This window comes from Gopherus flavomarginatus, chromosome 7, assembly GCF_025201925.1.
Source record: "Gopherus flavomarginatus isolate rGopFla2 chromosome 7, rGopFla2.mat.asm, whole genome shotgun sequence".
Classification (NCBI taxonomy): Eukaryota; Metazoa; Chordata; order Testudines; family Testudinidae; genus Gopherus; species Gopherus flavomarginatus.
In genome coordinates this window covers 51,632,166-51,644,166 of record NC_066623.1, presented here as the reverse complement: position 1 = coordinate 51,644,166, position 12,001 = coordinate 51,632,166, and the positions used below count along the sequence as shown (strand labels likewise).

The 12,001-nt window shown below is 46.3% G+C and overlaps 1 protein-coding gene across 5 annotated transcripts in view; it reads left to right on the top strand.

The window, feature by feature from the left end:
• The first annotated feature begins 6,360 nt into the window (after positions 1 to 6,360).
• SUCO (SUN domain containing ossification factor) overlaps positions 6,361 to 12,001 on the top strand; it is a 900,323-nt gene continuing 894,682 nt past the window's right edge. For 4 of the 5 annotated variants that reach the window (XR_007775597.1, XM_050962991.1, XM_050962992.1 and 1 more), the window contains exon 1: positions 6,362 to 6,619. Coding sequence is in view for 4 of the 5 variants with exons in the window: in XM_050962991.1 (XP_050818948.1) it covers positions 6,552 to 6,619 (68 nt within the window). In the remaining variant the exon portion in view is untranslated. Of the gene's footprint in view, positions 6,620 to 12,001 lie in introns of all 5 variants that reach the window. The other variant, XM_050962993.1, reaches the window with a different exon arrangement.

The following is a 12,001-nucleotide window of genomic DNA, read 5'->3' as shown; positions in this document are numbered from 1 at the left end:
GTGCCTATGGTCACACCTAGTGTATTACTGAGAGGATAAAGCTGTTGGAACCAGTGAGTCAAGCTGTCAGAAGCACAAACCACTGAACAGAAACTACCTCTCGGGGAAGTGTTCTCTATTTGACGAGGTTCTCGGGGTTTTCAGGATTGCATTGTCAGCTTGGGCGGAGCTGGCATTGCTGTTGGAAAGAAGTTGGCATTTTGGTGCATGGGTGCATTAACTGGCACTGCCTTGGCTGGAATTTCACGTGCTCATAGAGAGCTCTAACAAAAACAGAGAGCTGCCAGGTGACTGATATCACAGAGTTATTTCCTGTAAGAAAGAGATGAATATTGTAGACTATGTGGGAAGATGCTCACTGGTATACTTCCCCCAGGTGCATGAATTAGGAACAACAGTGTACCCTATGAGTCACCGTTGCCCAGAAGATGCTAGTAGGAGACTGGGAGTCCGGACTCCTGGGTTCTATTACTGACATGCTGCATGATCTGGGCCAAGTCACTTAACCAGGCGTGTCTCAGCTTTTCCATCTATAAAGCAGGGATAAGAATACTTCTCTACCTCACAGGAGTGGCAGGACTTCAGTCAAGTCCTGCCTGTGTTACAGCTTTTAACTATTGAGCAGTAGCTACACAGTTAAAACTCAGCTGTGGCAGCAAATTGTTTTCTCACCCTTGCTAAGCTGTATGTAGAGAGAGGAAATGTATGGGACTCTACCACCACTGCCTTAGTCCTACTGTGCCTACCCTGGTGGTAGCAACAGCGAGAGCACTAGTATAGACAGACTTTCACCATGGTGTGGTCAAACTCTACTCAGAGCAGGCCTAGATGAGATAGGGATTAAACACCCGCAGAAAGTGGTGGGGCCTCTGCTGTTGCACTCGCCTAAAGAGCTGCACTAGTGGTAGCAATGATGGGCAAATTTAAGAAAAAAGTCTAGTGTAGAGAAGACTTGACAAAGGCCATGTGGCAAGTCAGTAGTGGGACCCAGGAGGCAATGGGATGACCTCAGGACCACATGGCAAGTCAGTAATGGAACCCGGGCATCCAGCTATATCCTCTAGGCAACACAGTCTCTCATGAGTTACATTAAGCAGGGTAAGCTGAACATGGTGATCCAAATACCAGCGGCTGGTCTATGCTAGGGCTGGTTGAACTGCATCAGTACTGATGCAATGGTAGGGGGACTTCCCTACATCTCTCTGCATAGCCAAGACCCTGGAGGCCTCAGCTGGCACTCAGCTGTCTCCTGGAGTGGGTGAAGCAGACCGGTTTTGTAGTGTGGGCAGGAGCCCACCACGTCTGTGGAACCAGTTTGGCCAACTGTTCTTCCTTCCAGTTCCCTGTGTGATAGGACATCCCCAAAGTCCAGCTAGTGCCGCTCTCAGTGCATGTCTTCCAGGCACTCTGTCATCCTACTGACACATTATGGGGTAGGTGTCCAGTGTCTTCCCACAATGCACTCATACACAGATAGTTTAGGCAGTACTGTGGGTTCAAACATGCAAACACAGCTGTAATTGCAGACAAGCCATTGTGTGGACACACAGGCTAAGATCTTCAAAGGTATTTAGCTCTTTGAAATCAGTGGGAGCAAGGTGCCTAAATACTTTTGAGGGCCTGGGCCAAACTAACCCATGTTTCTTGTAACTGGTTAAGATGACTGTCCCTGTAACTAGTTACAAAATCACTATGATAGCTGCACTATAGATGGGCTCTTGTTGTTTGTAATGAGCTTTGAGCTCCTTGTAGTAAAGGTACCATAGAAATGCAGTGCACAGTCCGGCCTACAAAATGTTAACAAACCATGTCTGTATTACATGAGCTTTTGCCTGACTTCTGTTTATACTGGGTCTATTCATTCTTTGCCCTGGCAATGATTATACATTCTAATGGATTGCAGACTATTTGTCCTGACATGTAGACCAGTGCTACCCTTTATAAGGGTAGGTCCCATTAGCAGAGTTTATGAAATATGTGTATAGTAACCATTTATATCTGGTGTAGTCCAAATCAGGGGTGCCCAAACTGCCTAACTGAAGGGCCATCTTGCCAGGAGCCTGGGGGATTTGCTTAATTTGCAAAAAAAAAAAAAAAAAAATTGAGCAAATTGCAGCTTCCTTACCTTTGCCATGGAAGTGATCTGTTCATCTAGACATGACCATAGAAAAGCACACTGAAGGCAATCATTCCTCACTCTCCTTCTCACAGAAAGGCACTCTGCTTCTCACGGAAGATGCTCTGCACTTTACAGGATCTGGTCCTACGAGTGTGACCTCCAATTATCCAAGTGTCATTAGACTCAGAGTTAGGGCATGCCCCTGTATCAACTCCTCTTCCCAGTGCACATTATTAAAGCACTTATGAAAGAAGAATAGAAATTAGTGTGGCAAGAAATCGTCAGACTCGGTAACATAGACATATGTATGAAACCATTGATAAAGTCAGCGGGCCAGGTCCTCAACTAGTAGAGTTACGTTTAATCACAAAAGCTGAGGATCTGTAGTGCATGTTTCCGACGCACTATAGGGTAGGGTGACCAGATCACAACAGTGAAATATCAGGACACATTGGGTGCCATCAGCCCTGCCCACAGTACACCCCCACTCCTTTCAGGCTCCGCTCCCTCTCTGCCCCAGGTCCTGCCCCCTTCCCGCTCCGCCAGCCCTTCCTCATCCCCCAGCCTGCCGCTGGCTTGCTGCGTCTCTCCTCAGATCCCTACTCACCGCTTGCCTCCTCACCCCTGCCTGCCCCGGCTTGCTGCTCGCCTTTTAACATGCCCTGCCCACCGCTCACCAGGGTGCTTGCCCACTCCCCCACCTCTTCCCACCCCGCATGACCCTTCCCCCACCCCATTCTACCCCCTGCCACCAATTCCCTGCCCCTGCCCTGCCTCTTCTCTGCCTGAGCGTGCTGTGTCCCTGCTCCTTCCCCTCCCTCCCGGAAAGTCCAAAGCACCGCCAAACAGCTCTTAAGCATCGGGAAGCGCTGGGAAGGAGGGGGAGGAGCAGGGACATAGTATGCTGGAGAGGGGAGAGGAAGGCGAGGAGAGGGGAGCTTGGCTGCGGGTGGGTGCAGAGCACCCACTAGTTTTTCCCTGTGGCACCCAGGGCAGAGGACCCATGGAGTTGGCACCTCCCTCCGGCTCACCTCCTTACCTGCATATCAGGACAAATGGCATTCCAATCGTACATCGATCGGGCCAAAGGATTAAATATCGGGACAGTCCCAATTTTATTGGGACATCTGCTCACCCTACTATAGGGGAAGGAAAGAGATTAGGCTAGCATCTCTAGAGGTGCCTTGGTTCTGAAGTATAAACCCACCTCTGTATTTCTTGAGTTTCTAAGATTTGCTATTTGTTCTCCTTTTTACCTCTGACATTCTTGTAAAGAGTATGCACTCAAAACACAGCTATGTATCTGCAACCTTCGATTCAACCGAAAAGTGCAGTAATTGATGCAAAAGTACATATGTAATAGAGCTATTAGAGATGGTCAGAAGTGGTATTTTTCATGTGGAAAATTTCAATTTTTTTGGCAGAAATTAAAATATTGAAAAGTTTTGGTCAACATTTAACATTTTTCAGGAATTCCATCTTTCAATGGCAAATAAAAAATTTCAGATACTTCTTGCAAAAAACGTTGCAGAGTCAAAAGTGTGATTTGCCATACACAGCAGTTTAGATGGAAAATGTTCAACCAGTTCTACTACAAAAAATAGAAACAAAGGGATGGGATTGAGACTGCTGACAGGAGCAGATACAGCTATGGATTATGCTGGGGCAGTCACTAGAGCAGCCAGGCTGCAGAGGGAATCTGTTTTGACATCTTCTCTGAGGGCCTGTAAATCTTGGCTATGGCCCTATAGCCATGCATTCTCCTTTAACTTCAATGTAATAAAATTCCTTCCCAGGTCAGGGTAAAATTCACCCCTTGTCAAATGGCACAAATGAAGAAGGTTATGGAGAAACATGTAAGTATCAGATGCAACACCTGCCTCCTCCTGGAGATGCTGGCCCAGATTCTCAGATACGATAAATCAGCAAAGCATCCTAGACACCAGTGGATTCACCCTGATGTACACCATCTAGGGATCTGGGACAAAGTTGTTACTAAACAGGAGGACCCAAAGAAACATTATACCTTACTGTAACTGCACTCTTCAGTGCTTCCTTTAATTACTGTGAACTTGTCACCAGTGCTCATTATAGGTGAACCTGGTTGCCTGACATTTTCTGTTACAAGACTCCATTTTCGGGTACTTCTAACTTTGCCAAACTTTAATAGTTTGGGCTGAACTTTTCAGTGCTTGGTGCCTCGGGCTGGATTTTTTTGAGGGAACGTTTTAACCAGAACAGTTCAGTCATTTCAGATGTTCCTGTACTCCTTAATTTGTTCCCCTGGTGTGTACGAATTATAATACAGCATTTCATTATTTGATCACATTCTGTTTTTCCACAGGCCCCTCCTCCATTCAGTGGACAGGCTGGATAGTGTACTGCAGATGAAGCAGGGCTGTGCAGCGAAGGAGTCTGTTGTCTGCCTCGTTTGTGGCAGCATTTGGAAGCCTCCAACCCCTAGAGCTTGGGTGTTTTACTAGGCAGCATTTCCCAAGGGGTGCCTGGGATACAGGAGACCCGGGTTCTAGGTAGGGTTGCCAGGTGTCTGGTTTTTGATTGGAACACTCAGTTGAAAAGGTACCCTGGTGGCTCTGGTCAGCACTGCTGACTGGGCTGTTAAAAGTCTGCTCGATGGTGCAGTGCGGGCCTGGGGCTAAGGCAGGCTCCATACTTGCCCTGGCTCAGTGCAGCTCCCAGAAGTGGTCTCCAGGTCCCTGTGACTCTAGGTGCATGGGCAGCCAGCAAGGCTCCGCGTGCTGCCCGCACCCTGAGTGCTGGCTCTGTAGCTCTCATTGGCTAGGAACTGCAATCAATGGGACCTAGGGGGCGGCACTTGCAGGCACGAGAGCAGCATGTGGCACCTCCCTGGCCACCCATGCACCTAAGGGCCACAGGGACCTGGCAGCCACTTCCTAGGAGCTGCAGTAAGTGCTGCCGGGACCCCATACCCCAATCCTCTGCCCCAGCCTGGAGTCCCCTCCCACATCCAAACTCCCTCCTGGAACCCGCACCCCACACATCCCCCATGCCAAAACCCCTATCCTCAGCCCTGAGCCCCCTCCTGCACCCCAAATACCTCATCCATGGCCCCAGCCCACAGTCCCCTCTCCCAACTGAAGCCCTCACCCCCCTCCCGTACCCCAACCCCCTGCCTGTTAATGTGAGTGAGGATGGAGGAAAGTGAGCAAGGGGGAATGGAGCAAACAAGGGGTGAGGCCTCTGAGAAGGGGTGGGACAAGACTGTTCAGGTTTGTGCAATTAAAATGTTAGCAACCCTAGTTCTAGTCCCCGCTCTGCCATTGGTCTGTTGGGTGACTTGCTTCCCCACTCTGTGCCTCAGCTTCCCCATCTGTAAAATTGGGTTAAACAGAGCATGGGCTGGAGTGGATAAAACATCCCTCAGACTAATGACTAGACCAGCATCAAGGCCCTGGAAAACTACAACTCCCAGCCTGCACCGAGAGCCTTGGCCAATGGCTGCCAGCCTGAGGGCAGTAGCGATGCATGCTGGGATTTGTAGTTCTAAATGGGATCCAGCCGACAGCTACGGTGTCCAGCGGACTCGTTCACCAAGCCTATTCTTGGACAACAAAACCGCTCGCTTTCCCCCTCCCCCCATGCCCATCCTCCGCAAAGCCACCCATTTATTTTGCCCAGGCTCAGGAACTTTCACCTTCGGGGACCTCAGCTCCCACCAATCAGGGCTCAGCTTTCTTGGGGCAGCCCCTACAGAAAGCCTGAATATAACTAGGTCAATACTGCTATCAATCGCCTGGAATTTTTTATAATTATTTTGTAACTTATTTCGCGTATCTGTATATATTTTGTTGTCACATCTATTATTAATTCTTCTAAAGACGCTTAAACCGGTCCTGGCTTGGGGGGGGGCACCCCCGGTTCGCCGCTCTCTGAGAGGACCGATGCCGCCAGAAGACTACAACTCCCAGCTGCGAGGGGCTGTTGAAGAGGCCCGTCCGTTTTGTAATCCAATCACAATGGGCGTTCTGACTGCGGGCTGGGGATTGTATTGAAGTGGCCCCTCTGAGCCAATCACGGTGAGGGGAGGGAGGAAGTCATCGAAGGCGCAGGACCAATTGTGTTCCGGCGATGGGTGGAGGCGTGGTTTATGTGGCGGTGGGGCGAGACGTGACGCGTCTCCTTCCAGCTCAGCGCGTGAAGCGGGGGACTTGGGGGGAGGGTAACGGCTGCGCTCGCACCGCGCTGGAGATCGGCTCGAGCCGGGGGCAGCGGCTGGGCGCAGTCTCGGGGCGGCGGCGCGCGGCGGGCGGGAGTGGCTGAACCCCCGCGAGGCTCCGTCCCTAGCGCTCCGTCTCCCGGTGCGCCCGGCGCCGCCGCTCTCATCCCCCTCGGCAGCAGGCGGGAGGATGCGCCGCCGCCTCCTTGCTGGGGGAGGCAGAAGGGGGAGACGATGAGGAAGCCGCCCCGCCGGCTCCTGGCCCTGGGTTCCTGCCTCTTCTTGTGCAGCTCCCTTCTCTGGTGAGTGGGTCTCTGAGCCCGGCGGGTGGGGGCGGTGGTCTCACACCGACCCCGCCTCACGCCGGACTCCATGGCCGCTCCGAGCCGCTTCCCAAATGGAGCATGGGGGTTGCATGTGTTGTGTGTGGCGGACTCCCCGCTCCAGTGGGGCTCTGGCTATGGGGGGTGACTTCCCCCACCTGTGCTGTGTATGGAAGTCTCTGCCACTCGCTTGGGGCCCTATAGCCCTGTATATGGGGGTTTCCTTCCCTCCCTGTACTGTGTGCTGGGCTTTCCCTGCTTCTCCCTGGTCTTATAACCCTGGGAATTACGGGTGTCTTCCCTTGTGCTGTTTGGTAGGATTCCCAGCACCCAGGGGGCCCTGTAGCCCAGGGGGTTGGGGTGGCTTCCACCCCCTGCTGTGAGTGGTGGGTTCTCCTGCTCCCAGTCACCCAGGTTTCCAGAGAAGGTTTCCTTCCAGTTAGTCTCTCCTTTCTGTGTCGTGGATACCTCTTCCCACAAAGATCCTGTGCTGCCCCCATGACCTCCGGTGACAGGTGCATGGACTTCCCTTGTCGGGGACACTGTATCTAAATTGCTGTACCAAAAAACAAGTCCCAATAATCAACTCCCGTGTCTGCTGCATTCACGGTGGCCGGAGGAGCAATGCTAGTGTAGTTTGGAAAGTGCTATGGCGGACTTTTAGGATGGAAGACCTTGTCTAATCACAGAATGGGATTGTATCCCTGTTGCAGCTAGGGTTGAGCTTAATGGTTACAAAGTGTTTCAAGATCCTTGGTTGGGAAGTATGCATTGGAAGGTATCTCTTCTCCTTCCGCCCATTGTTTGCTTGAGGTGACCAGCAGCCATCACCCCTTGTGAAGTAATTGACTGTTGTGGTGTTTTTTAAACTCTGTGGAATTCTGCGAGTGACTTACAGCAATGTTTCTCAACCCTTTTTGATACCGGGGATCAGCTTGCTGCCTTCCTAAACTGTCAGGAAAATCTCAGAGATGGTTCCAGCACTGGTCCACGGCTGGTTGTTGCGAAACACTGACTTACGGTATCAACTTTCATTTATCTATCTCACTTTTCACTTTGGCTGAATATCATTGTGGTGACCGTGTCCTTCGACAGGGCTACCATATTTTCTTCATATCCTGTTTGTAAAGAGTTTTGTGATCCTATGGCACCACCATCCTCAGTACCTTAGTGTCATCTTAAACTCTGCTGCCTCTCTAGACCACACATTTAGGCCGTTTCAAATTCTTCCGGTTTCTTTCTCTAACATTTTTGAAATCCAGCTTTTCTTCTAAATTCATATTACTAAAACTCTCATCAAGGTCTGTGTCTTCCATCCAGGCTGCTATAGCCTTTTCTCCTCTGGGTTTCCTGACACCCATTTTCCACTGTGTGCCCTCTTACTCTTCAGATACATTGCAGCTAAAATAATCCTGTTTTGTTTTCTGATCGTGTCACCCCCTTCATCACATCAAATGTCGTCTTGTCTTCAAAATTTAAAATTGTGCACAACATGGTCTGTCTGGTCTTCAGATCTTTGTGTCACATTCTGACCTGTTCGCTGTCAGTTATGCCAGACTTTTTTTCCCACAAGCACCTTTGTACTTGCTTCTTTATGCATGGAATGTGCTCCCTGAACTAGTCTGTAAAGCTTCTTCTGTTTCTTTCCCAGTCATTGAGGTCCACTTCTGCTGTAATGCCTAAGATAAGGTGCCAACCAATAGTGACTAGAAAACTGACTCACAGGGACTTCCAAAATTTGTTGTTTTTAAAAGCTGTGTATATATGTGGCCTATTAATGTGATCTTGCTATTTCCTTTGGCCTTTCTTGTTATTCCAACAGTGGCATCTTGTTCTAAATTATTGTAATCTTTTGAGGCAGAGACTGTCCTTTTGCTGTTTTTAAGTGCTATTGCTTTGTAGAAGAAATAATCTTGAAGCTGCAAACAGAAGTAAATAGGAAGCAGTAATGCATGTAGAGAGAGAATGGGGTAGACTTCACAGAAACCTGTGGAGAAGGAAGGTGGTAAATGCACACCCCATGTGGGATTTTACTAGGGTGACTAGATGTCCCAATTTTATAGGGACAGTCCCAGTTTTGGGGGCTTTCTTATATAGGCACCTATTACCTCCCCCACCCCCTGTCCTGACTTTTCACACGTGCTGTTTGGTCACCCTAGATTTTACTGAATGTTAAGGGAAAGGTGAGAGAATTTGGGGAGGAGATATTTCCTTTCCAATTTCATAAATAATCACTGGACTGACTTAATCACTTGCTTGTCACATTTCACGTATGACTGCCAGAGGAGTGTCACTCTGTAGCCTCCTCACATTGGTGCCCCCAAAACACCCAAGAAGTGCATTAGAAGTTCTTTAAGAAGTTGCAAACTTATGTTGAGGTAAGATTTTTCTTGGTATGTTTTTGCTGCCAGTCAATCTTATAGACAGTTACTGTTGGTATGAGCTCTTGGAAGTTATCACCAGTGGATCATTGCTTTTGTCTTCCTCTGAAATCTGTTTCACTTTGGTTACTTTTTTGAAGGATAACTGGTTATGCCAGATTCTCTTTTAAAAACAAACTACTTCTTAAACCACTGAGCTTGACTTAGAATGGGGAAAAAATCAATATAGCATTTTTTGTACTAAAACTGTAAGGGGGCTCTCTACTTGAGCAACCTACAAACATTTAGAGAATTAACAGGGCAATTAATAGGCATTGTTGTAAGAGATCACAGTGCACAGAGTGCTTCATTGTGTAACATTGTAAATATTTTGCTGCTTGTGAAAACCAAACATTTAAGTCTTGTAAATGGACAATATAATATGATTAATAGCTGAGGATCCAATCCTACAGTTAACTCTGCATGGTTGGACTCATGAGTAGCTCCTTGAATTGCATTTCCCTGGGGCCATGGGAGTCAGCCTGAGAAGTCAACTGCATGATTGGGGCTCAAGGTTTCTAACTCTACCAGAAAGCATTGAGGCAAACTGTACTAATAGCTTAAAGCATTTCTAGCACAAATCTCTCAGTTCATCCCTTTTTTAAGGTTGTGGGGGGAAATTCAGTAAGAATCCAGCAAATAGTTTAGGTTGTTGGAAAATGAGAATTGTTATAACCGATGTTTAAACATTCAGTTGCCATTAGCTTTTCATAGACAGATTTGACCTATTGAGCAAAACTCTAATGGGGTGTTTTAATTGTTTCCACAAGGGTTTTTATCCATTAAACAATTAAGATACATAATAAAAGTAGAATAATTCTTCCTTTCTTGCATACGTCCATTAATCTTCTCAGTGTCGTGTTTGGGGCTGATAAGAAATTAAGTGTTCCAAAGCTGTAATTCGTTAATAATGAAACAGGTTGTCCTCTTAAGTTCCCTGCGTTTTAAGAATAAAGCTAGATTCTTTTATTAGTAACTATTATACAAAATGTTACAGCAACTTTTATCTATTCCATGGTAGAGTAAGAAAAGTTAGGCTCTCTTCTTCTTGGTTATGAGTGACAAATTCTGCTGATTCCTGAAAAGAAATGTGCTGTTTTTATATCATAAGGCAACTGTTAAATTCCACTAGATTTTAGTTTTGGGGAAACTTGCTCTGAGACTTTGTTGTTGTTACTTTTTATTATCTCTAAAGCATTTGAGAATGGACAAATTCTTCTGTCAGGCAATATGCTGATCAGTCTTGGAGTCTGTACTGTAGTTTGTCAAGTTCAGCAGTAAAATTGCAGACTCTTTTTACTATCTCAGCTTGCTCCAACACTCTTCTTGGTGTGTCGTTTTAAATTAGTCTAGATCAGTGGTTCTCAATCTAATTACCATTGTGGGCCGAATCGAGTAGTACTTGTATGGCCCAGTGGATGTGACGTGAACCACAGCTCTGTGCTGATTAGGCTGCAGATTGAGAACTTCTGGTCTAGATATGGTAAGGATATAAGATTGCATACAACTCTCATTCTTTTAAAATATTTGTCTAAAGTGAACTTTGTGTTGGTAGAAGATGCTTGTTGGGCAACAATAGAGATTAAAATACTCTCTACAGAATGGCAGCACAACTTTCTCCAACTCAATCTTTCAATAAACCTCTCAGACCTGAAGAGCTGAGAAGTAAATCTCCAGTCCTATTAACTTTGTAGCTTGTGTACTGAAACTGCACGCTAGCTTTAGTTGTGGTATGGATGCTTGATGGGTAAGAAATCCAAGAATACCAACTCTCATTTTCCTACTAGCCACCAAATAATCCTCTGATATTTAAGGGACACCAGCTTTGGCTTCAATAAAACGACTAGATTTCAAGTGTCTGCACGCATGCCTGTAAGTTCTTATGCCAAATCTTGTGGCTCTACAATCACATTTCCTAGCTATTTAAAAAAAAAAAAATTCTAAGAAAAGCCTGCACTAACACAGCATGACTGTTTCTACAGGGGAAAGTAACAATGAAACAGACTACAACAAATCATCAGATATACAAAGGAAAGTAGGAAAGATCTTATTCTTTTATTTCTGTTACCATGGTTATAATACTTTTAGCCTGTATAGATATGGTTTACAACCATTCAGACTCTAACAGTCTCACTCTTTAATTGGACTTCCTTAGTTCTCCTGGGTCAGCTAGATAATTCCTGAGTTAGAACCAAATTAAATTTTACTTGAAAGTGTTTTTACCCATTCCCAGTTATGGATTTATCAGAGTTAGAATCAGGACTCACAATTTGTCAGACCACTCTGTTTTATTAGCGCAGCGCTGTGCCAGTAACACCCAGATAATGTGAGTGGCCATGCAAGACCCAAACAGTCTTATTTATACAGATAAAAGAGCGGGAATTAGACAAAGGGACAAAGAAAGCAAAACAGTAAAATTCAGCTGGGGCACAGCATACATATCCTACTTCCTTACTGACTCTTATCGATCTAAGGCTAATACTTCACCAGTTGCCGTTAAACAGTGCAATTGTTCTATGTTAATATTTGTATTCCTGACACCTGGATTACAGCATTCCAACAATTTTGCTTAAAGGTACAGACAGCATTTCTTTAATGCTTTCTATTTTCACAATATAATTCATTCTACTTTCACAGATTCGAAGAAACCTAAAAATCTAGAAAAATTCAGCTTTGGTATTCCCATATTTCTTGTAATTTGGCCATTTGGATGTTCATTATGCACCTAACTTTACATTTGTGATCCTCCTACAAACTTGTTTATAGGGATAGTTTTTCTTTTAAAGATACAACTATCTTCTCTGTTCAAAGTCAGTGGAGTAATAAAGGTCCATAATTTGTGGGCCAGCAACTAAAACAGGATTATCGTTAATTTTCTTGTATTTTTTGGATTAAACTGTTATGTTTTGGAACGACATCTGGACATAAAACTTTGAAGCAA